Source organism: Chroicocephalus ridibundus, chromosome 9, assembly GCF_963924245.1.
Source record: "Chroicocephalus ridibundus chromosome 9, bChrRid1.1, whole genome shotgun sequence".
NCBI lineage: Eukaryota > Metazoa > Chordata > Aves > Charadriiformes > Laridae > Chroicocephalus > Chroicocephalus ridibundus.
Window position 1 is genome coordinate 30419314 of NC_086292.1, and position 23993 is coordinate 30443306.

The following is a 23993-nucleotide window of genomic DNA, read 5'->3' on the forward strand; positions in this document are numbered from 1 at the left end:
TCAGTTTATTTTGAAAAGACCATCAACATCTTTCCATTTCAGAAATCTAAACACCAATCCCAAACCACAGATTTTAGAGCAAAAAGCTAAAGTCTTCCTTTATACCATTAATTGCTGTAGGTCACTGAATAAAGAGCACTCTCCTCATCTGAACTCAGTTTCTGCCACCAGAATGTCAGATGGCTATGGCATTCCAACCCATACAAAAGATTCTCCCTTTATAAGAGAAAAAAAAAAAAAGAAAAAAGAATGGCATTGTTTTTTCTATCATTTAGAGTGTTTATGTCTGGGCAGATAGTTTATAAAAGGAGAAATGTCATTATGTGCACATTTTAAAAGCAATACTAAGTCTACACCCAAAAGAAAAATTCAATAGTTCCACGTAAACAGACAGACCTAAATCATAAAAGGGCCTATGAACACAGACAAGACTAATCTTTTTCAACACGCACTGTTTTTCAATATTGCATTAAAAAGAACCTCCCAAGATTAAAGTCCCCATTATGCCAGATGCTATACATGTAATTCTGTCTACATTTTTTCATTCATAAATAAATGTCAATGGTATTTTCTTGGCACAAACAAATCAATGTATATATCTGGGACCCAGGCTGTTGAATCTCTGCGCAAATGAAAGCTACAAGCTAAACAGAATTTCTACAGAGAAGTGAAGCCCATATGTTCAGATTATCACAGCTGGATATGAAAAATTGTAGTATATTGATTAACTTTGATTTTATTCAATGAGCTATGACAGGAAGCCACTAAGCTGAATACATCTTCCTTTCTGGAACAAGAGGGGTTCTGCCCATAATACCACTGACTCTGAATGGACTCTCTCTAATTTTCTTTTTTGTTTTGTTTCTGAAATTTTGTGGGCTACTGCCAGAGTAGGAGTAATGAACAGAAAAGACTTAGACTAACCCATTTAGAGAGAGAGAGTTTAGTAATGGGGGCTACTTTCCTGAACAAAGAGATGTTCCTCTATCTGAAGCAAGATTACTGGGAGGGCTGTCTGTGATCTAAAACAAGAGGGAAAGATTGATAAACATCAAGGCAACTAAACTCAGGAGCTTGTTGTGCTCCAGGAATCTGAACTCACTGTCTATTAAGGACTTGATACACTATGTATTTCAGTAGACTGTGGCATAGGTGTAGCACAGGTGTGGTATAATGCTTAGGCAATCACCTATGGGATATCAAATACTTCTGCTTTCAGGTCCTAGATATGTGAGCTGTACCTGCAAAGCGAGAAACTGAGAGGTAGGAGCATTGATCAATGGATGGGACTAAGAACTGGACAGGATTCAGCACTTTGGTTCAGTCACAACGGAATGGTGCTCTCCTGGCGAGGTGTATAAGGACAGATTGTGACATCAGCTACAATTATCTTTGTCCACTGTTATTGGTGTGAGAGGTTTGCTGGTTTTCTGCAGTGACACCAGCAAACGTCTCTGCAAAAGAACAACACCTTACTGCTTATGATTTTGAGATATCCCAGTTCCAGAAACAAAAGTTGCCTTTGGGAAATGGGCTAAGCATCACAGACTTAATAATGAAACATTTACATTAACTCATTAGAACAATTATAGACACAAAACCCAAGGTTCACTATCCCTTTTAAGGTAAACAGCATATAAGCCCCTCCTGTCTTTCTGCTGTTAAAACAGACCTTCATTCTGATGATTTATTTCTTGCTTCAGAAAGACACTGCCTGTAGCTGCGATTAGACAGAATATACTTTCACAACAATCCCTAATGCACTTCCCATGTTTTTAGTCTAATGACTGTGACAGTGCCATTTGCTGCTGGCTAAAGGCTTCAAATTCTGTTTTATCTCACAGTGTACCATGCTTACATGCAGTGATGGTATGACACTGACTATATATAGTATGCTACACACCACTAGGCACTTTGGGTAGGAAGAAACCCCATAAATATATGTAATATATATATAATGGCTTAAGCCAATATCTCATGCATCTGAAATAACCCATATAGCCAGTTCAGCTGGCAGACATTTCAGATGGAGTTCCCAACCTTGGAAAAGGTTAGGCAAAAAAACAGGAGAAGGATTTGATCAGTCATACTGTATGATCGTGCTGAGGGAACCAGTCTGTGCAGCCAGCTCTCAAATGTCATTCCTTCCTGTGGATGCTGTGACATTAATTACATCTGATAAGAAGAGTAGGTGGGCCACCATTCTAAATATGAAGCAGACTCACAATGGCAATGAAAAGGGAGACAGGAGCAGAAAGGGTTAAGTGACACAGTGAAAAGACAGACAGACAGCTGAACATAGGTAGTGGGACTCTAATTGAAGCAGTACCAGTGGTATGTTTCCTGAAGCAAGAATTAAAAGCCTGCAGTACCTTACAGGATCTGTAACTTTTTGGTACAGACCTTAGCTCTTACCAACAAACACATTAGTAAACTGGAAAAAAAGATCTGCACCACGGTCTTCCAATTCTAAATGTGCAACAAAAGTGGAATGTAAATAGTATGTAAAGCCAGCTAGTAGAGCTAATTAAGTGCACGACAGTCCTGAATATTATATCTAGAAGACTGTTTACTGCTGCTTGTCACAGCCCAATAGCAGCACATCAACACTCTGGTTTCAGAATACATTAAAACCTTTCATTTCGGCCTTGGGCACTGACAGCAACAGAAAAGAGGAGGTAATTTATTCATGATATCACTGCTTGTTTTGGAGTAGCTCTGCTCAATTGACTCTTTGTAATTTCTAGACAGCGTGTAATGTTGTAGCAGATGAGAATATTAGGATAGCACTGAGTGCACATGTAGAAAGATGACTGGAATATTAGAAACATTTACTTTACAAAGCCATCAGGCGTACAAGCCAACACATTGGAACGGTTTTTAAGCTCTTGGCATCTCCCACCAGCTAATTGTTTCACTTGTGGGCAAAAAGAAATAATTGATATTTGTAATTTTATCAGAAGAATATAAAGAAAAATCACTTGCCTTAGCCTGCAACTTAAAAGAATGGTACTGTAGGAATCTAACGTTTTAATAATATCTGAATATTACATTTACATAAAACTGATATAATTTAATGGTGCCACAAACTAAGAAAACAAATCATATCTGTCTGTGATTTCCCTACAAATTCTTGTAGATGTAAAGAATTGGAGAAAAAATATTCTTCCGGTATTCTTTTCAGCTTATTTACTCTGTGAATGGTAGGGTCCAGTAAATTCTAGTGTTTTCTTCAATTTCTCTTTGGAGTCCGCTCTGCCCTATAAGGTTAGTTTCAGTTTGGAGAGAGGGGGGAAATTCAGTGAATCTTAACCAGGACTATGCATGGTCACTATGGCCATCCGTGAGCATGCAGTACCAGTGTCATGGCATTCAGTTGTTCCACAACTTTTATATCTTTATCAAATAAACGATACAGAGAAAAGCATTTAAAAAAATAAGAGAAGTGGTAGCAAAGCCACAGACCTGCAGGAAGACTCCATGGAGCACCTACTTCAGTTTTAAATGCATTGCTTTAAATTGATCTGGTTTTCTGTCAGCTGTATCTCACCAGGGTGGATATTTACAGCAATAGCATGAAAGCAAACTCCCGCTTCTAAATGAGATGCCAGAATTGGAATTTAATAAGGAAAAAAAAATTGGAAATCAAAATTTAAAAATCCTTGTGATATCCCCATCCTCACAGGAAAGCACATTGACAGAAAAAGCCTCTGGGTCAGGCAAAAATAGAAAATAAAGAAGAGACTACTGCACTTTCACACTTTTAGAGGAACCCCCATGGTATAAAGCACCGCAGGGGCAAACACTTACATTGCAGATGCTAATATGGTCTGCTGCTTTAGGAAATCATTATTTCTCTACCACTTGGACCAGTTCTATGAAGATTAACTTGTACCAGAATGGATGTCACTGTACTGATATCAAAGAACTTCACTTTCCAAAAAATCAAATTAATGTCTTTCACATACATATACTTTTGTATACAGCACCTGCTCACCATTTTCCCTAATACACAGAATGGCACAATCCTACAGCTAGAACAATAACACTTGATCTATGAGACTGATTTCACTATTAAGCAAAGCAAGCTTTTATAAAAAGGCAGTGTTTAACTGGAATATTACGAAAATTGATCAATTTGCTATCACTTTCATTAAATATGTCACATTCACATACAAAGAGTATTTTCCCACAAACTTAGAAAGGTATTCGTAAATGAATGAACTCAATGCAATTCAAAATGGGGGAATACACTCAAAGGGAAAAGATAAGGAAAAGCAGCTAATTACTTATTTGTGGCACTTTCAGAGCTTAAGATGTATTTTTTACATCTTAGATTCTACGTAAGCCACCGTTTTTCACCCTACACCATTTTAAAAATAAACTTTCTGATAAAGTGTAATACACACAGGAACAGATCTTTACCCACTACACAAATAAACAAACCAAGCAGATATGGTAATCATGGCAATGAATTTCAACTGCTGTTCTACGAAAGCCTACCTCTTGGACTTGAAAGAAGCTGGTTTGTTCAGTGAAACTGTTAAATCCAATAATCTTTCAATGACTGCATGATTCTCTGTGGCCACAAGAGCTACTTCTAATTTATTTAATGATATTTAATTAAGTCCTCATTAATGCTCATTTTTAAACAGTTTCATCATTACCAAGAATGACTACTATTAACTGCAAAGAGTGTAGCCCTGGGCACAGGGAGATCAAAGATTAATAAATTAGCTTATTGCTTCAGCAGTGCAATTTTAAATCTACCTATGTCTGCCCCTGAAAGCTTTCTAAATGAGCTAATGGTGCAGTACTATAGTTCTCATTGTATACGAGTTTATTAAATTATGATAATCATTAATAGTTTTCTTACACCCATTATTACAAAACATGAGCTGATGGATGTTACAATAGGCAGTGCATTCATGTACAGGCATCTATTTACTTCATTTGTAAAACATGTTAACATGATGATACATCTGTTCTTGTTACTTACTATTTCAAAGGATACTGATTTTGAAATCAATCCAATGATTTCATCTGGATATTATTTAATAACAATTCAGAACAGATTCTCCTACCCTTACTCAGAATGGGTTGTATGCAATCTCTCAAGTATGCCCATTGAAACCACAGAGGCTACTCCAGGAGTAATATACTGTTGCATGTGAAAAAGAGAAGCAGACTCCAGCCCACAACTGTTGTTACCATGATTATTGCAGCAGCTATTATACTGACTGACCGATGACAAATGGGCCAGAGTTCGTAGCTATGAATGCTCTTGAGAGTGAAGACATGTAATTTATGTTTAGCATGATAAAGATACGAGAACAAGTGAGTCTGTGCAAATGAGGCAGAATGTTTATAGCAAAATCATTCTGGATAGAGCAACCCAAATCACCAAGACAGAGAAAAGAATATTATAGCAGCAGAGACTCAAGTCCCAGGATGAAAGTTTAGCCCTGTGGCTGTCAATATCGTAGAGGTATTATGGAGAAAGACTCTAAAAGCTTTAGAGACAGGTATATAACACAGAAATAAGGCAAGTCAAATGTGAAGTCCAAGTCTGAGAAAAAGACCTGAGAAATACACTGAATGATTAGGTTTTCCTCTGTGTCTGGGAAAGACAAAGAAAAGGACTTAAGGCAGAAAGAAGTGAGACAGGGTACAGGGAAAATAATGAGCTCTTTTTGGCTATGTTGAACTTCAGCTGGTTGTGAGGCTTTAATGAAAACAGGTAGATGTAGGAGATACGAATACAGTGGATTCAAATTGTAGGGGAAAATTACATTATTCAGAGATAATGTAAGATAAGCGAGAAAGAGAGGAGATTTACTTCAACAAATATGCTTCAATAATTATATGCTGTTACTTATTTTACACTCATTTTACAAGGTCGGTTTTACCTGCAAGTACAACTGAACAACTTCAGCTACACATAAAATGTATTTCCTTTGAAATAACTGGGAGTCAGAAACATCAAAGGGACATTCACCTCTACACAGAGATGGGGATCTCCAAAAGAAGTATGCAATCACCTACTAGAATGGAGTCCTTGGATTTGGTCTGAATCCTCAAGTTTGTTCTTCCTTCTCTATTTCAGCTATGTTTAGAGCCTGATTTTCACAATGCTCATTGTCTTGTGGTGCAAACTTTATTAACACTCCACATGAATCCTTTATCACACACAGGTCTCATATAGGGTGCAAAGGAATGCCAGTTCTACATTCCTGGGCCTCTGATATCAGTGCTTTTAATTATAACAATTTTGCAAGAAAATATGCACCTAAACCACAAGTATTATGCCTACAGCATTAATTTATCTGAGCATGTGTGTTTGCAGTGGAATGCACTGCAAATATATTAACATTCTGAACATCTTAACCCTGAGATAAACATGTCACTGATCAGAATTCAGCATACGGTGTATGGTTCAGAACGTGGGTCACGGATTTTGGTTTCCTCAGAGGTGAAAACAAAATATAGCCACTCCAAAAAGGAAAGGTTATAGCTGTTCTTGCAAGGAGTTGGGCATGGTGTCAAAAAAAATTGTTGTCTTGATGGGATTGTGTTAGGGCAGGACCATCTAGCAAACCCTAGGAATTCTCATCTTCTTTTTTAGGCAGTTACCTAGAATAGGAGGAGGAGATGAAGGAAACTGGAACGAGGGGTAATCATGATCCTCAGCCGCTGTGTATGCAGCAGCGTCAATTCATGGAGCGCAATCTGCAGCAGTATCATGGGTAGCAGAGAGCACACCCTCTGCCTATCCCTCCAACCCTCCTCTCCCACACTAAACGTGTTGAAGTTCTGGTTACTGGGAGCCCAGTATCTGCCTGTACTGCCCAGCTTGTCTCCTCTTGCCTTAGCAAAGTGGTCTATGTATGTGACTTGCACTAGCTAAGACTTCAGTACAGAGAAGCAGGTAAAGAAAGAAGCAGTAGCCTGAGGCTGTTTCCTTTTTTCTGGCAGAATGTAGCAGTCTGAGAAAGTTTGGATCAGCCTGACAGCATGCTCATTTCCACACTAACTCAGTGTGTATCTCAGATTTCCCTGCTCATCTTCCCCTTTACTTATGGACTGCCTCCCAGATCTGTTTTACCAATCAAAACATAGTCCAATTAGGTTTTCAGCAGTTTGCTGAAAAGTCAGTCAATGAAGCGCTTGGAAGGACCTGAGATTGTGTTTTGCGAGAGATTTAGTTCCTTCAAGGGCAGAGCCTTTCTTTGCTGCCTCACACCTCCCTCTTGAAAACATTGGAACATTTGGGGAACTGTCACATAGGATTTTGTTACCATGCTTTTGTTACCATGCTCTAATGCAAGGAGACTGGAAAGTGACCCAATTCATATTAAAAAAAAAAAAAAAAGCAACAACCCAGACCAGCAACAACAAAAAGAATTTCTGCAGACACCAATGCAAACCAAAGGGGATTGTGCTTACTCAGCAAGTTGATATTTTCTTTAAGGAACTAGAAAATGTAAAATCCTCACAGACAAACTCACTCTGTTAACAATTGAATTTTGTCCACTTGGTTTTGGAGGAAATCTAGCTCTCAAATTCAAGATATTAATCACTGAAGACAATCAAAAACATTTCTGCTTTTATTCAGTCTTTATAAGGTAAAACTGCCCAGTGAAACCCATAACTTACAGTCTGCATCTCTTTAAATCAGCACCTTATCAGCAGTTGCTGTAACGTATTTCTATTACCATAAAGTCAGGAACTTCCCATCTCTGGAAAAGAAGCTGTTCTTGCTGTGATTTGTACAGGAGAGGTGAATACACATGCAACGTAACTGGCCATGGCTGACATTGCACTGAGGATAAACAGCCAGCCAGGTTTACTACTCTTCCATTTACAGTATTGGGAGGAGGATGACTAGAATATAGCTATCCAGGACTTAAGGCTCCAAAGTATGTCAGACTGCAGCTCACATTACTAAGTCTCCTTTAGCTTTTGTGCATTACTCTCCCAGCAAAGGCCTTCTCCTGGGCATTACTCAGTTCCTCAGAAGCCAAAACCTGGCACAAGAAGCAGTATACGGAAACAGGAGACGACTGGTCCTTGATACTTACACTGGAAATCTGTAATTTGTTTTTTCTTCACATTGTAAATTATTCCAATTCTAAACACGTGCTGGAAAAGCTGCTTTTCAAAATCTAAAACTGCTGCAGAGGATCATGTGCCAATATTTAGACCACCCAGCTATGAAGCTGAATTTCCCATTCTCTCTTCTGATGTTTGATAGAGCACCTTTTATATTGAAAAGTGACTCTTCTCACAGAGGGCCCCAAAACCCGCACATGTTTTATCAAAATGCACGGAGACTCTACTAGGAGCATTCCTAATTCAGGAACTGAAGAGTCTGACCCAGGAAAAATGCTAGCCTAAAGTATCTCCTTACAATTGATTCTTCAGGATTTGGGCAACAATCTTCACTGAGGAGATGGGAGAATGCTTTTATTACCTTCATCTCCTGTTATTACAGCTCAGAACCATCAAAATACTTACGCATCATGCTTCAAAATACTTCTACTTCAATGCTAAAACACTTAGTGTATACTTAAATACTCTGCTGGATCAGGACCTGAGGACACTGGTATGTATTTAGTTCAGTAGTGCAAAAGAGCCAAACCCCTCTATTTTCTGAGCATTCTCATAAAATCCCCATTTATAATGGCAGTCCAGACAGGACCACTGCTGTCCCTTCTCTTGTTCAATACCGAGCTACTGGGCCAAAACTGCAGTTCTCTGCTTTCTAAGATTGTGTTCATGTGGGCAAGAACTGAACCTGTGTTTGTCTGTTTGCACTAGACTGGAGAATACTGTCCTGACCAACACTCATGGATTTTTACTATTACCTTGCTTGGTGGTAAAATTTCTACAACACAGTTTTTACTGTTAAATTGACAGTTTCAGACTTGTACCAATTCCATATTACAGCGATATGCTGTATATCACAGTAATATCCAGTGATGGCACTCAAATTTTAAATATCACAGTCATTTTTATGGTAACTCTAGCACTTCAAACAATAAACTGCTAAATCTCTGCCAGTAACCAACATATGAACTAAGACGAGTAAATGAGAGCTACTGACTGCACTTCATGAAATCTGATGGTGCATTTGCAAGGGCCTAAAAGATCACTCCCTTTGTTCCTGACCTCAGGAGTTTTGGGGTCAGTGGGTAATTGTTTTCATGCAGGATCTGCTCTGGCCTAGGTGTCATTACAGAAATGTTGTGCACGACTTCCCTCCATTAGGCAGCATCATGAACTGTAGCGAACTGGGTCACAGATGCAAATACAGCTCAGTACAGCTGCATAAACTAGTTCTCTTTCAGAGGAACATAGAAAGCACTGACTCCTGGGCAGTGCAAAAGCCACTTCACTATCACTTGTCAGACATCATATGATGAGCACTTTTAGGGGCTCCTCACCCTTAGTACCTCTAAGTCCACTCTTGAGGGCCAAGACATCACAGGGAAAATTGCACTCTCAGTATTTTCAATGCATCCATCTCTGCAAGAAAACCTTTCCTCATGAGTTTCCCACCACGGTTTTGGGAACTCGCAAGTCCAATTTGGAAGGAACGCTTGCATTTTAGACTGCATTTCCAAGCCACCAAAATGCAAGAATCTATTATCAAGACCTCAGGGTTCCAGGTGTCGCCTCATAAATTAACTCAAATGTTACAATTCTCAGAGGATAGGTTTTCTTGTCAGGGAAAACTCCCAGAACTGAAGCTTTCCTTGGCATCACAGTGTCCAAATTCTAATAGCATTTTGTGTTAATGGCAGCAACCCTCCAGTCACAGCAATCGATCTGAAATTCACTGAAATCAGGAGTTTTTCCTCTTTTTTTTTTTTTTTTGGTTCTACATCTGACTTAGAAACCTTGAGACCTAGATGATGATTACCTCACATGCAAAATCTGTTATTTCCTCATGCCATGCCTCTGCTCATGTCAGTAACACATCGCTAAACAAAGGCGTCCCAAAACAGTCAAACGATCATCTTATTAGGAGTCAGGAATTTTTTTCATTATATGAAACACCCATCACTGATACAATGTCAAATGTGAATGAGGTACTTATGATGGGAACTCACAATAGCAGGGGAAAGCGTACAGCATCTTGTACAAGGTATTTATGGAACTGATTCAGCAGACACTTGAACATGTGCTCAGGACCTAGTAAAATCTATGAGACATGAACACATGCTCTTGCTGTGCAGAAATAGTATGTTGAATCACCCCTGTAAAATGGGCTTTCACAGCCACCAACTGACACAATGATTTAACAAACTTATATGGTTTGATTCAAGCATCTCATCCAGAGGTAGACAAATGTAGTGCTTCATGATGTGCCATACTTAGTCCTCTTCCCACAAACTTCCATGGGAGCCAGAGCATGCAGGGGGCTAGCATTTATCCTCCAGCATAGCTCCTCTGTGCAAGGTTAATTCCGTCAATTCGATTCACAAGGGTTTGTGAGCCAGACAGGCAAACCGAAGAAGAATAAGCCTCTCTCACAAGGAGACAAGAACACGAAAGAGGTTGCCCAGCAAAGTCATCAAAGCAAACAGCATGAATGAAACAGTGTTGATGAAGACAGAAGTGGCATTGAAGGCTGCAATAACAAAGCAGGGCAGTGACATGAAGATAAGTGGCAAAGTAATTGGCTGGTTGAGCCAAGTGTATCCATATAGTCCGCCTGCCAGCAACCCATGCAAACAGATACTACACATTGAAGATCTAAGTGTCTATTTATGTAAATATATTCTAGATGGTAACACAAAAATACATAAGAACAAACACTTACTAAATAGAGCTAGAGGCTTCTGAGTATCTGAACTAATTATTACAAACCTTCTTTGCATTTACTGTCAATGAATGAAGGGGTTTCTTCCTGAGTTTTCTTACTAATTATTCTGAAAATCCAGAGTTGCGCCCTCTACATATGATCCTGTAAGAGTTTTTCATATCAAAAAGACCCTTGAAGTTACAAAGATGCCACATCACCAGGTCAGTTTCCAGCTCCCCACTCCAGCAAAAGTAGGGTCAAATCCAATTTAAGCAGCAAAGTGGATTGTCAATTTATAAAGAGAATCCCTAAGAAGTGTAAGATTAATAACTTTTTAAAGTGGAGCAAATAACATATCCAGAGACTGGAACCATTGTGCCTTCGTTCCATCATTAGTGAATTGTGAGCAGCTTGGTCAGGCAGACAATGTCCCACAGCAGGTGGAGGAAACTCCCTCCCTTCTCCCTGCCTCCCAGTTCAGCAACCTATTCAATCATTCATCTGCAGGGATCAGAAAAAAAAAGAGGCTTTCTCTTGTCTTCTTTGCCACCACCCATCATAACTTCACATGACCCAGATACAAGTAGAAGAACTAGCATTCTGGGTAAAAAAGTGTGTGGGATCCCTGATGCCTTCATACTCTTGCTTTGTGAGAATAGCATCTTGCTTTCTACAGGCAGTAATGGTAAGACATCCATTCACACTTGAGAATTGAACATCACGTGGGTGATGTTTGGCATAGAAAAGCCTACCAATATGCATGTGTTACAGCATTTTATTCTTTTAGCATCATGTATGGACAGCAAAGTAAAAAGTACACAATCAGGCTTAAAATAGTGGCTTAGATTATGTGATCATTATTTAGTTGTTCACAACAGACGATTATTAACTGACCACCAAAAATGTTTTCCTAGAGCTCACGTACTTCAATTTTGGCACACAAGGTCATAGATTAGGTCCTCACTAGCTGTCATGTATATCTTAAGCCACAATAGCAAGGGACATACATCAACTGGGGTAAAACACGTGAGATTCATCATACTAGAGAGAAAAATTTTACGGCTAGATTTGATGTATGGGTTGAAACTTTGTGCTTTCTGAAAGCAAGTCTCAACCACATGCATGATGTTTTAAAGGGCATTATTTCAATCCTGACAAATGAGCACCAGATGTTTCTTTTATCGCACTTGCATTTTATACAGTCATTCAACATTTCAGGCTCATGTTAAGGTCTTAGAAACTCTCTCTGACCCACCTCTTGCCCCATAAAATATGAGAAGCTGCAAGACAGAACAAAATCAAGAACCAAATATAATAATTCTGATTAAATACAGCAAATAAATGAATGAAGAACTGAAGTCTTTTCACAAGGAGAAAGAGAAGATAGGGTGAGAATAATGGTTGGGTTCAGTTATCATTAAGGACAGACCTATTGTTAGAAAATCTCTCACAAAGAACAATGCTTTTTGGGTTTTTTTCTCTATTTTATTATTCCTTTCAAAACAATTGTGCTCTGAAAGGTTCCATTTGACCTATAAATGCCATAAGGAGCAGATTAAAAGGCCTGTAATTATGTCTAACTATTCTGGCTTCTCTGCAGGTGACAGTGGGGATGAGGTTGCTTCCATAGAGGAGGGAGTCTAGCTTTTAGGATTTATTTGCTTCATTAACTGTTTTCTTTTCTTCCTAGAAGTAGCTGTTCATTCACTCCAATCTCACTGGCCACCTCATCCATTCTGAAAGTGCTCTCCAGGCCAAGCTTTCCGCTGACCAGTACCCCACAAAGACACCTTGGGGTGGAACTGCACGGTGCCAGTCAGAAAAAGAGTTGTTCCTGCAAGTGCTAAGTATTATTTTCATTCCTGTTAGGCTCAGTCTCAGGCAGTTTTGATTTTCTTTTCCATTTTTGTCTGACCCAAGAAATTTTCACTGCTTGTTGACTGAATATATGGAAAGGCTTGCTTTCTTGATGGAGAAGCAACTTAATATTGAAGTATAAGCTTAAAGCAATGTCAATGTGTAGGTACACACTCAGTTAGAGCACATACCAAGAGGTTAAGAAAAGGGTTCCATTCCTCAATCTACCACCGACTAAATTCGTCACCTTGCTTCAGATTTCACCCATCTGTGAAATGGGATAATGATCCTTCCGTAACTCACAGGGCAAGAATGTCATTAATATTTGGACTTGGTTTCAGATTCTCGAAGAGGAGCTTTTCCATTATATCATTTGCCTGGTTTGGCCAGCGCTTGGACTAAAGATGTGAGTGTAGTTTTGACTCTATATCCTATAAAATATGATGGCTGGGTGTGGTGCCATCACCTGGAACATGCAGTGCTTTTATAATAGATGTTGTGAAAAATAAGACAAGGGATTGGTCTAAAGCAAAGCCTTGATCTGAACCTCTGTGAACTTCAGGAAAATTTATACTTGACTCCACATCCCAGTTTAGCTGCTTGGGACCATCAAAGACAAATCTATCAGTGAAAAAGCATATGAAGTTGCAAGAAAAGGAAAGAAAGGGGACTGCAGCTGAAAAAGAAATAAGTGAGCAGAAAAAAACAAACTAAAGATGAAAGTTTATCAAATCTGCATGCAAGCAACTGGACTCGTTTCAAAAGTGGAACTGTAGACTTCATTAGAATCCGATTTTCTGTGGGTCTTGCTTTTGCCTCAACTACCCTGATGCTAATGCTCTACAATGCTGATGGATGCATTATACATGCTTATACACTGTCTTTCAAGAAAAAGGTATATGTACTGTGTGTAACTGTCTTCCTGGAACTTGACGGAGGGGACAGATACCTGAAATGAATGAGCAAACAGTGCAAATGCCATTCCAATTCACTCCTAGAGACAGAGTCCCTTAATGGTTTCCTAGAGGCACATCAGGCTACACAAGCAGAGGATTCTTTGCTGCTGCCACAACTGTTCAGAGTCCCCAGACACAGCAGGACACGGAATGATTAATGTTTCATTGTGAATGCCAGCCCGTTGCTACTGGAAAGAGATGGAGATTATCTTGATGCTGCTGCCCCACAACGGGCAGATGGTATAAATCTGCACACAGACTCCAAGCTCTGTGAAAAGTTGCCCTTTGTTTCTGCAGTGCATGTGGATTTCTGAATCCTAAGATGGAAAATCAAACCCAAAATTGATGGATCAGCCCTGAAAGGGACCCATAATTGAATCCAGCCCTCTGCAGGTACAGTTATGTTACACAGTCCCTTTCCTAAACTGACAAGGTCGTTCCACCTTGATAACCACAAGAACACATATCCATGTATTACCCACTTTGGCACACACGACACACAACTTCAAATACCACTATCATTCCCCTCAAGCTCACTAGCAAATGAATTACTTAGCGTAGAGGGGGGACAGGAGTTGACGTGTCTGACAATATGTGAATGCTGTAGTGTTCATGTCCCTGCAGAGCTGAAGCTCCCAGTTAATTATCTAGCCTTGCTATTTTATGGAGGTTCACGCGTCTTCAAGATCTTAATAAATCAAGGCTTACTTGGCATTTGTCTTCCATGTAAAGTTGGGCAGGTGCTGAACTGTGAATGCTGAGCTGAATTGTGATTGCAATAGCTGGCCACAATGGCACGCAGCCTATTATTTTTGAAACTAAGTGTTTTACTCTCAATTTATTCTCTGCGACTGAGCTTTGGGCTGGAAATGTGATGTTTGTATGGCACCTCTAAGTCTTGACCTAATTCTCTTCTGTGTTAGCACAGTATCAGGGTGAGCATAATGTTTCTAAATACATCAGGTTTTTCCTTTGTAACATTGTTTAAAAAACTGACATTTAAACACATATGCACTCATAAAATATTATTCTGATTACGGTTGGAATATCCATAGATACAAAGCATGCTAGTGTTCCAGAACAAGAACAAACATATAGAAACACACTCTCAGTTACCATTCCAAGGAGGCAGTTTATCTACAAGTCAAACATGTGTCAGTTTTCTTCAGATTATCCTCTTGATGCAACAAAGCACCATCTAATCATTTTTCACTTGAACAAATACAGATTTGTGGCATAAGTGATGTAGGAAATAACCCACAATCTCACTCCACACCCACAAGAGAACAATAACAATCTTTAACCATGAAGGTCTAAGGTGTTCCATGTACAAACTAAATACTAGTGTGTAGGAGAACTTTGCATGATGTGAAAATTCTGGAGGCATTAGCAACACTTTGTCTGTCAAAGATTATATTACAGTACTGCAGTACTCTATACAGAATTGCAAAACCAAAACCTGATCATTTGAACGTAAGGTGAAAGCACCAATTTAAATGGAAGCATTCTTAGGAAAATCCTGGTAAGAAATAGAGTAATTTCTCTTACTTTTGGAAACTGCTTACCATTACATCATTACTAACAAGAAAACAAGCATTATTGAAACTCAATATATTAAAGCAGTGTGCCTTAAAATCCTCTCAAAGCTCAATCTAAATAATCACAGAACTAAGGATTCCGTAATTATATGTAAGAGTTTTACCCAGATTTTCATTCTTGACTGCAGAACTGTGTTAAGACACATTCAGAATTCCTGTTTTGGTTGTTACTTTGCTCACTCAGACAAGCTCTACTTAATCTCAAAGAGCTTTGTGTACACATAAAGACTGATTAAAAACTGTGAAAGGTCACTGATCCTTTGTCTTTAATTTTAAACCTCAGGGAGTCTGATTTATTCTCCTGAGCTTTAATTCTGACATTTTTTCCATTTCTAAGTCAAGTAGAGGCAGCAACTTGAAAAAAACTCAGCTTCTGAAAAATTCATACCTTTTTTTTTCTGAAACAGATGATTAGTAGGTAAACTTCCTCTCACTCCAATGAAATTAAAGAAGCCTTCTGTGCTGCGGTTAGAAATGGGCAGTACTGTTCAACTTTTACTGCAACTCCAGGATCCTGGGAGCCGGCTGTTTTATAAAGTGACCCAACAGCCCAGCGCATGAAGTGGATTTTGTGCTCAGTCCCCCCGGCGGGTTGGCATTCCTCCATGTCTTTGACAAAAGGCGCCCAGCTCCAAGTTTCAGTCAGGCCCTTCCAGCACTGCTGAGACTCGAAGGCACTCCGCAGTCCCTCATGTTTTCCACGGTTTACATCATTACTGCCATCTCAACACCCAAGGGTATTACTATTAGACAAAAAAGAGACATAGACAAAAGAGGCTTCTGGACAGCGAAAACTAATGCTGCCAGAAGGGCGACGCGTGAAGGCTGGAGGGGATCAACCCCGCTGCCTTCAGCCCTATGGCACACCTGAGGGCGCTGCCGGGGGAGGCTGTTAGGGCGGTTGCGGCCGTTAAGGCGACGGGAGCCCCCTCAGCCACGCGGCGGCGGGAGAGAGCGCGAGACCGGTGGCGGGATAGAGCGCGAGACCGGCGGCGGGATAGAGCGCGAGACCGGCGGCTTCCCGCCCGCCGCGGCGGAGAGAAGGGCCGCGGGGAGAGGCGCTCGTGCCGCGCTCTCGCTGGTAGGTGACGTCATTACCGTGCGACGGCGGCTGTGGCGGCGGCGGGGTGCTGTGGCGGCGGGCAGGAAGCTCGGTGGCCGGCACGGATCGGCTCGGTACCGCGATGGAGGGCGAAGGCGGCGGCGGGCTGAGGGGAGGCGGCGGCGGGGGTGCTGGGCCCTTGCGGGGCGGACGCTCCTCGCCGTGCGAGGGAAGGGTGATAAAAAGGCGGGGTTTCCCCTCAGGCCTTGTTTCGGTGTCTGCCGGGTTTTCGCCTTCCAGAGCGGTGTTTCTGAGCGAGAGTCTTATTTCCGAGCCTAATGGGTTCTCTCCTTCCACAGCATTCCTGTTAAGATTGCGTCCGTAAAGACATGACCACACAGGTAAGTAAAAACACAGCGTTAATTAAACTAATTGCCAGCTTGGTATTTTTTTTAGGCTGCTCATACATAATATTAATTATTCTTTCTTTCCAGTACGGTATTCTCTTCAAGCAAGAGCAAGGTGAGAAAACACTAACATGTATTAAATAATACCGGCTTCCGTGGATGATGTAAAGTTGATAATGGCATATATACTTGTGAGGTGATCTAGATTATGTTTATATTAAGTATAAGTTTGAATAACTCAAAAATAGCTATGCTGTTTGTTCAACAGTGACCTTGGTGAACAAAACACATCATGTGTTTTGAAACAATAAAAACAGTGATAAGGCTCTTAGAGCACTGAGAGACCTGAGGAGCAAAGAGTCTATTGCCAACATTACAATCAGCAGTTTTAGCATTATCAAAACTGGTAGTTGTCTTCCATCAAAAGAAACAACTTAATTTTTAATTTCTATGCTTATATTCTCTTTTAGCTCACGATGATGCCATTTGGTCAGTTGCCTGGGGAAAAAATAAAAAAGATGGTTCTGAAACAGTGATCTCTGGTTCTTTGGATGATCTAGTGAAGGTGTGGAAGTGGTAAGTGAAGTGCTCCGTATTAACCAGTTTTAAGCCTTGGAAGTAGTCAGTATGGAGAAAGAACAGTCTTGAATTTCCATAATCTGCAGGGATTTTAGAATTTGCATCAGGAAAGGGGTAGCCTGGCACACAGAACTGTTCTCTCGAGCAAGCATATCTTCATTCCAAAAGTGCTTTCTTTTGGAGTGGTAGCATTCTGACGTGCTTTAGTTGTCAAAGAACACGAACCGTTTTGAAAATATACATCAAATTTTACATGTCCTCTGCCAGAGAATAATACAACTTCATGTTATTTCTAAATCAAAGAATTAGAAACATAACTTTTTGTGAAACAATGCACTGGAAGTATGTGTACTGTGAAAGGAATAATGGGAATAGAGTAAAAGAGGAAATGACATCTTCCTGTTTTATTTTAAGAAGAAAAAATTCTCATAATCCTCCTACAGGTGATACTGAAGTATGCTTTTGCAAAGAAATTGTTTTATCTTTTAGCCAAAGCAGTATTAAGTATGTGCTTCATTGTAATGACATGAGTAGCGCTATTGTAATTATAAAAGTGTTGTTCATTGCATTTCATGCTTTGCTGACAGATTAACAGTCTGCTGTCTACTTACCCATGTATTGATTTGCCATCAACATTTCAGTGGGACTACTTAAAAACTTAAGATGAAGTACATGCTTTGCAGAATCATGGTAAACAATTGATTTGCTGGTTCTTTCCCTTACATACAGAAAGCAGTTTGTGCATAGGTATCTTCATGTTTCATGGGTGAAGTTTGATTCCCCTTTTGCTGAATGAAATGGAGAAATGTGGGTTGTCTTTTTTGTTTTGTCTGAGGTTGGAGATTGGTTAAGTACCCCTAGCTATTAATAACTAGACTTTCCTTTCCCTTGAACAAAAGGAATGATGAAAAATTGGATCTACAATGGACTTTGGAGGGTCACCAGCTGGGCGTGGTGTCTGTGGATATCAGCCACACGGGCTCCATTGCAGCATCCAGCTCCCTCGATGCCCATATTCGCCTTTGGGATTTAGAAACTGGCAAACAGATCAAGTCAATAGATGCTGGCCCTGGTAAGGTATCAGTGTTAATCTGTCTCTGCATAAGAAGTCTGCTCACTCTGGATAGCAAATACTGCATAGTGTATTATTAGGGTATATGAAATGACTAGTTTGTTGGGTTTTGGTGTTCGTTTGCAAAAATCTAAGTGATTTTTATGAACTCAACATAAAGTAGTATCAGACAATTTTACACTTATTTTTTCACACTACATAGGTTTTGTCAGATACATGGAATGGAAACCAGCTTGCTCTTACAGATGTATTGATAAAAGGATATTTTAAAAAATAATTCAAATGCTTATTCAAAGTGATTTACAAAGAAGGTCTGAGCTTTCTTTGTAAGCACTGCGTTGAATTTGAGATGTATATGTGATGCTTATTTATGCAGTACATCCAAGCCTGAGGGAGCAAGTCAAAGCACAGTAAAGCTGAAGCCTGGATCAATGTTGCATCTTCCAAGTTGGAATTCAGGGCCTAAAATCTAATTCCAAATATTTCATTGGTCCACCAGCAGTCCCTAATTTAAGAACAGTCATGCAGTGTTTTAGGTAATTAGTATTAAGCTTATAGGAAAAAAACCCTGTTAATTACATTTTGCCAGATAAATACATTGTACTACTATAAAAAGGTATGTTTTTTTTAAATTCTGTTGAACGAATGTTGCTGTGTTACATTCGTATATCTGCGTTTCTCCTGCATCTTCTATGCTTTGCTAGATACTGGTGTTGCTTTCTTTTACTGGTTTAATATCTATCAGTACCAGGAGAAAAGTAAAAATTTAAGACCTAACTCATGCAGTCTTAAATTCTAAATTTATTGTTACAGGAGGGACTAATAAACTCAAGGTTTTATTAGAAAATGTAATCTTTCACTAGGTGGAAATAAATGGCTCAAGCTATGCTCCATTAATTACACAGAAGAAAGTTAACTTTTATGATTTTTTTTTTCTTTTTAATACAGTTGATGCTTGGTCCCTGGCTTTTTCACCTGATTCCCAGTACCTTGCAACAGGAAGTCACGTGGGAAAAGTAAATATTTTTGGTGTTGAAACCGGAAAGAAAGAATATTCTCTGGACACCAGAGGAAAGTTCATCCTTAGCATTGCATATGTAAGAAGCTCGATAATTTCTTATGTGAAATTGGTATTGCTGTAATATGTTGTAAATGGGGTATTTTTGTTTCAATCTATCAGTTTATCTCTACATAATACTAAATGACAGCTATACTGTGATAGTTCTAAATATAAACTGAGTGACATTCTCCCCCTGCATATATGGAAAATTTTCTTTGATCTTGCTTATTCGCACATTCTGAATAAGTCAGCTGGAAGTCTTTGGTATTTTTGGAGCCCAGGTATCTTGCATAGATCGCATTTGTGACAATTTGCCAAGAGAATATCAGGGAGGTACAGGCATAAATGCATATAGTTGTTAAATGCATACTTTTTGTGTTTTATTACAGAGTCCAGATGGAAAATACTTAGCCAGTGGAGCGATAGATGGCATTATCAATATTTTTGATATTGCAACTGGAAAACTTCTGCATACGCTAGAAGGTAATGGTTCGTGTATTTGCAATACACAAGTTTTGGCTTCATTCCTCAACAAAATTAAAGGATTTAACGCAAGTCAGAATAAGATGCAACAGCCATGGCATAAACGAGTTGATGTTTCTGTCCACTAGACAGCATTTAGTTAGTGTGCTGTAACTTAAACCACTTAAAATATTAGAGACAAACTGTAAACTCAGGCTTGCATCATAAATGCCTATCTCAAAGGACATCATCAGTAATGCTTAACTAAATTCTGAACTTGCAGTTCGTTCTTGTATTCAGTGCAGTACAAGGGAATGAAGCTAAGCCAAATGTGTCCTGCCATGTGTATGACACTTCTTTTTGCTGTGGTATTAGTTTTATAGCAATTTATTCATGTTTTAAACAATAACTGAACTTTTTATAAGACATGCATTTTTCTAACAGATGAATGGGCTTTTAATGTCCACGTAGTTTCTGTCCAGTTTTATAGTTAATTAAAAAACTCAACTACTTAAAACAATATGAAATCATATTAGAAAATATTACATACTTTATTATTTCTAATAAAGATCCACAGCTGAAAAAATAAGATACTTTTCTGTTGCAGTGGACATGCCTTAACACTCAAAGTTTAGAATCACTCTCAGTTTCCAGTTTATGTTATGCGAAGAAGCCTGTAGTGGCGTGGAGAGAAACCCTCTTCAGAGGTTGCTTTCTTTTATCGGGGAATGCAGGAATTCTGTTCTGGTGTAGCTTCTTAGCACTGTCATTAGTAAGCGGAGTTAGCTACATTCTAAGCCATATATAACTTTGAATTTCAGGTCACGCGATGCCTATTCGTTCACTGACGTTTTCTCCGGATTCTCAGTTACTTGTAACTGCTTCAGATGATGGCTATATCAAAATTTACGATGTGTAAGTCGTTATTTTGCAAGACACGCTAACAGGAAAATAAATATGCAGAGAGACTGATACTGTAAAAAATGTATCAAACCCTCTGCTGTCCATAATTCCCTTCAGCTTTTGGTGACTTCTTTATGTAATAAATATTAAAATACTACACCCTTAGATAGTTTTTAAAAAGTGCATAGATGGATGACAGCTTTAGCTTGAAAACAAATTACTTTCCTCATATCTGGCCTTGTAGGCAACAGGCTAATTGTTTTGTATATCTGGCCTGCGTGTTTACCCATCTTAAACATCTGTTCTGTACCCAAGAAATTATGTTTATAACCTATTTCTGTTGCATTGTGCAAAAACCTGGAAGACCCTGGGGAGGAAAAAGCTCGGCTTCACTAATCTTCACTCCCCTAAACCTGCATTACTTTGCCTTCTTTGTGGTGAAACTTGTTTTGTCCACCAATGTATTTTCTTGGTGACTTTTTTGTATGTTACCCATTTGAAATGGAAAACCAGAATCTGTTGTAACAGCAGTTCAGCCTGGATGAACAAATGTCCAGCAGTCACCTTCCATCACCTTGCATTCCTGACTGCACTAGCTAGAGAATATTCCTGTTGCTTTTTCCATGGAATTCACAAATGAAATGTTGAAGTTCTATGTTTTCTAAAATTTGTTCTTTCCACAGGCAACATGCAAACTTGGCTGGTACATTAAGTGGTCATGGATCCTGGGTATTAAACGTAGCATTTTGTCCTGATGATACCCATTTTGTTTCCAGGTATTGAGGATTTTTAACTTGTTTATGCTTACTGAAAAATACATATTTATAAAGGGAAATTAATCATAAAAGGTAAATGTGTACAAATTACAATGGAATCTATAATGGAATAACATACATTGCAATTACAGACAGTTGCAGTGAATAGTATTTTATAATGTAAGTCATCTCACTGCAGTGTAGTTCCCTACAAGTAAAGGACATGTAAGAGAAGGGCAATTTGATTCTAAAAAGCTGAAAAATTGCTGTTGAATTAAGAAGTACAACCTAGCGTAATAGTACATTAATATAGTTGAACTTCAGTGTTCACTCTTAAAGCAGCTCAGGCAGTTGGGGACCCAGTATATGTAACAGGAGTTTCTTAATCGAAGGAACTTTAAAGAATTTTCTAGCTAAAACAGGAGTCCTAATTTTCATGTTGCAGATGCTGAAATAGTTAATTTAAACATTGATGAATACTATTTTTCTTTCAGTTCATCTGATAAAAGTGTAAAAGTCTGGGATGCTGGGACGAGAACCTGTGTTCATACTTTCATTGACCACCAAGATCAGGTATGTCTATTATTGCTTTACCTGGGTCATTGCATTCACAGGAGAACTGTAGTTGTGTAGTTGTGCACATTCGTGCTTCAAGTTGGTGCTATAGCTTTGGGGTTGGACTTGCTGTTGTTCGTAATTATTTGGCACTTAATATTGAATTAATATTCCAAGCGTGTAAGTTGATCTCTTCCAAGTAATTAATTTTTTCAGGTCCAAATAAGGGCAATCCTGAGTGGCCAAAAGGATTCTTTCCAGGCTGTATATTCTATCTTTGTCTATGGTGTTAGTTATTTCTGTATCTTACACAGCATGTGCCTGCGTTAAGCAGTGAAAATACTTTTTTAAAAGGATGGTATTATCTAAAAAGATGCTTGAAAGCAGCCTTGAAACCCTATTTTTTAATTTTATTTTTTTCTGAATGATGGCTACCCTTGAGGGAAGAGGAAGTCTACCAAGTTACTCTTTTTCCACATGTTAGGTATTAAATAGAACAATGCTATTTTTTAATGGATCACAGAGGAAGAATTAACAGAGGAAATTCTTTCAGATTTTACTTGGGCTCTTTCTCACACAGTACATTTTTTCTGGTAACCTTCTTTTCAATTATCTAGAGCTATGGGGGTTTTAGGATTGAAATACTGAGCAGAATTGGATTTCCAGTGTTGTTTTAGCTGTCATCTATGATCTTCTAAGTTTGTGGAAGGTGAAGATGTATCAGTTCTTTGGAAGGCTGGTTTTTAGGTATTAATGCAAAACAATGTATAGGATGCCCCAAAAGGTGCTGTTGTCAATCTAGCCATTTTGCAATCCCATGCTAATGCACTGGGTAGCCTTCACTTTTCCTGGTGTCATCCCAATGATGGAAATGGGGGTTGCTGAAGAGTTTTTAGAACTGTCCTAGGCTTAAGTCAGAGGACTGACCTGCATTCTTTCAAGGTTTGCACTGCTAAGTAAATGGCTCCGAGCCTTAGACTAGCCCAAGGATAAACTGGATCATTCTTCAGTTTGTCATGATGTGTCCATCTGCATGAGAAATACTTCTCTTACTTTCCTGAAAGCACTGTAAAATAGTCTTCTCAGAAAGGAAGACAGGAGGGATGAGAGTGAAAACATTAGATTTGATTTATCCAAACTGGGGCAAGTACTTTCCAGCCTTTTTCAAGTATCTTTAGATTGTGTAATTCATTGTCAGTAGAAGAATTAAGAACTTGTCGGGCTACTAGATGGCAGTGTCTCTCTGGTTCATCAGCCTCATCTGCTGTTAAAGCAGGAGCCATAATTGGACCAGTTCTAATAAGGTGATCTTAAGTAATCCTCCCTCTTCTGCTTGTTGTAGTCAATAAATACAACAGCTATGAAGGCATTTTTTCTTAGTCTCCTGCTGATAATAACCGTTTCTATGTTCTAATTGCAGGTCTGGGGAGTGAAATACAATGGAAGTGGGTCCAAAATTGTATCTGTTGGAGATGACCAAGAAATTCATATTTATGACTGTCCAGTTTAAACATCTTGACTCAGATCCTTTGGTTAACTCTTGGGGCAGTTTTGAGGAATATTACTGTCCTTCTATGTAATTTTTTTTAATATGATAAAAGCATTTTAGTATTGCTGATCTGCAAAATCAGATATGTTTATATGTAATTTTGATTTTGTTTAGCATGAGAGAAAGCTTTACTTTTTTTAAAATAAAAGCTACAGATGTAAGTAACTTGTGTCTAATCCTTGGAAGAATGTATTTTTGGAAATATGGAGTCATGGGTGAAGTAACCGCTCAGTTAATCGCCCCTGCCTTTATACAGAAATAGACGAGCTGGGAAGCGTTGACCAAGGTTAACAGCAGCTTATTTTGGGAAAAGGAAGAGCAACTGAGGCTGGGTGTTGTATGCACGGGAAATGAGAGCCTGTGCTCATCTTGGCATTGTCCCAGTGAA

The 23993-nt window shown here is 39.0% G+C and overlaps 1 protein-coding gene across 2 annotated transcripts; it reads left to right on the forward strand.

Annotated features, from left to right (window-relative positions):
• Positions 1 to 16294: 16294 nt before the first annotated feature.
• On the forward strand, positions 16295 to 23770 carry SKIC8 (SKI8 subunit of superkiller complex). 2 transcript variants are annotated; one of them, XM_063346180.1, is made up of 11 exons: positions 16295 to 16397; positions 16623 to 16664; positions 16758 to 16785; positions 17141 to 17246; positions 18149 to 18321; positions 19270 to 19418; positions 19771 to 19864; positions 20665 to 20758; positions 21430 to 21522; positions 21996 to 22074; positions 23477 to 23770. In XM_063346180.1, exons 2-11 carry the CDS (start codon positions 16653 to 16655, stop codon positions 23564 to 23566), a joined length of 918 nt encoding a protein of 305 aa, XP_063202250.1. In that variant the 5' UTR covers positions 16295 to 16397; positions 16623 to 16652; the 3' UTR covers positions 23567 to 23770. The 2 variants fall into 2 exon arrangements, with proteins under 2 accessions (XP_063202250.1, XP_063202251.1); XM_063346181.1 differs by having other exon boundaries at positions 16304 to 16369; positions 16621 to 16664.
• The last annotated feature ends 223 nt before the right edge of the window (positions 23771 to 23993 follow it).

Bases quoted from the DNA above. Each gene is read 5' to 3' on its own strand.
- SKIC8 (XM_063346180.1), top strand. The intron at 19,419-19,770 runs GTAAGAAGCTCG...GTTTTATTACAG, and splicing joins TCATCCTTAGCATTGCATAT to AGTCCAGATGGAAAATACTT. The intron at 20,759-21,429 runs GTAAGTCGTTAT...TTCTTTCCACAG, and splicing joins TATATCAAAATTTACGATGT to GCAACATGCAAACTTGGCTG.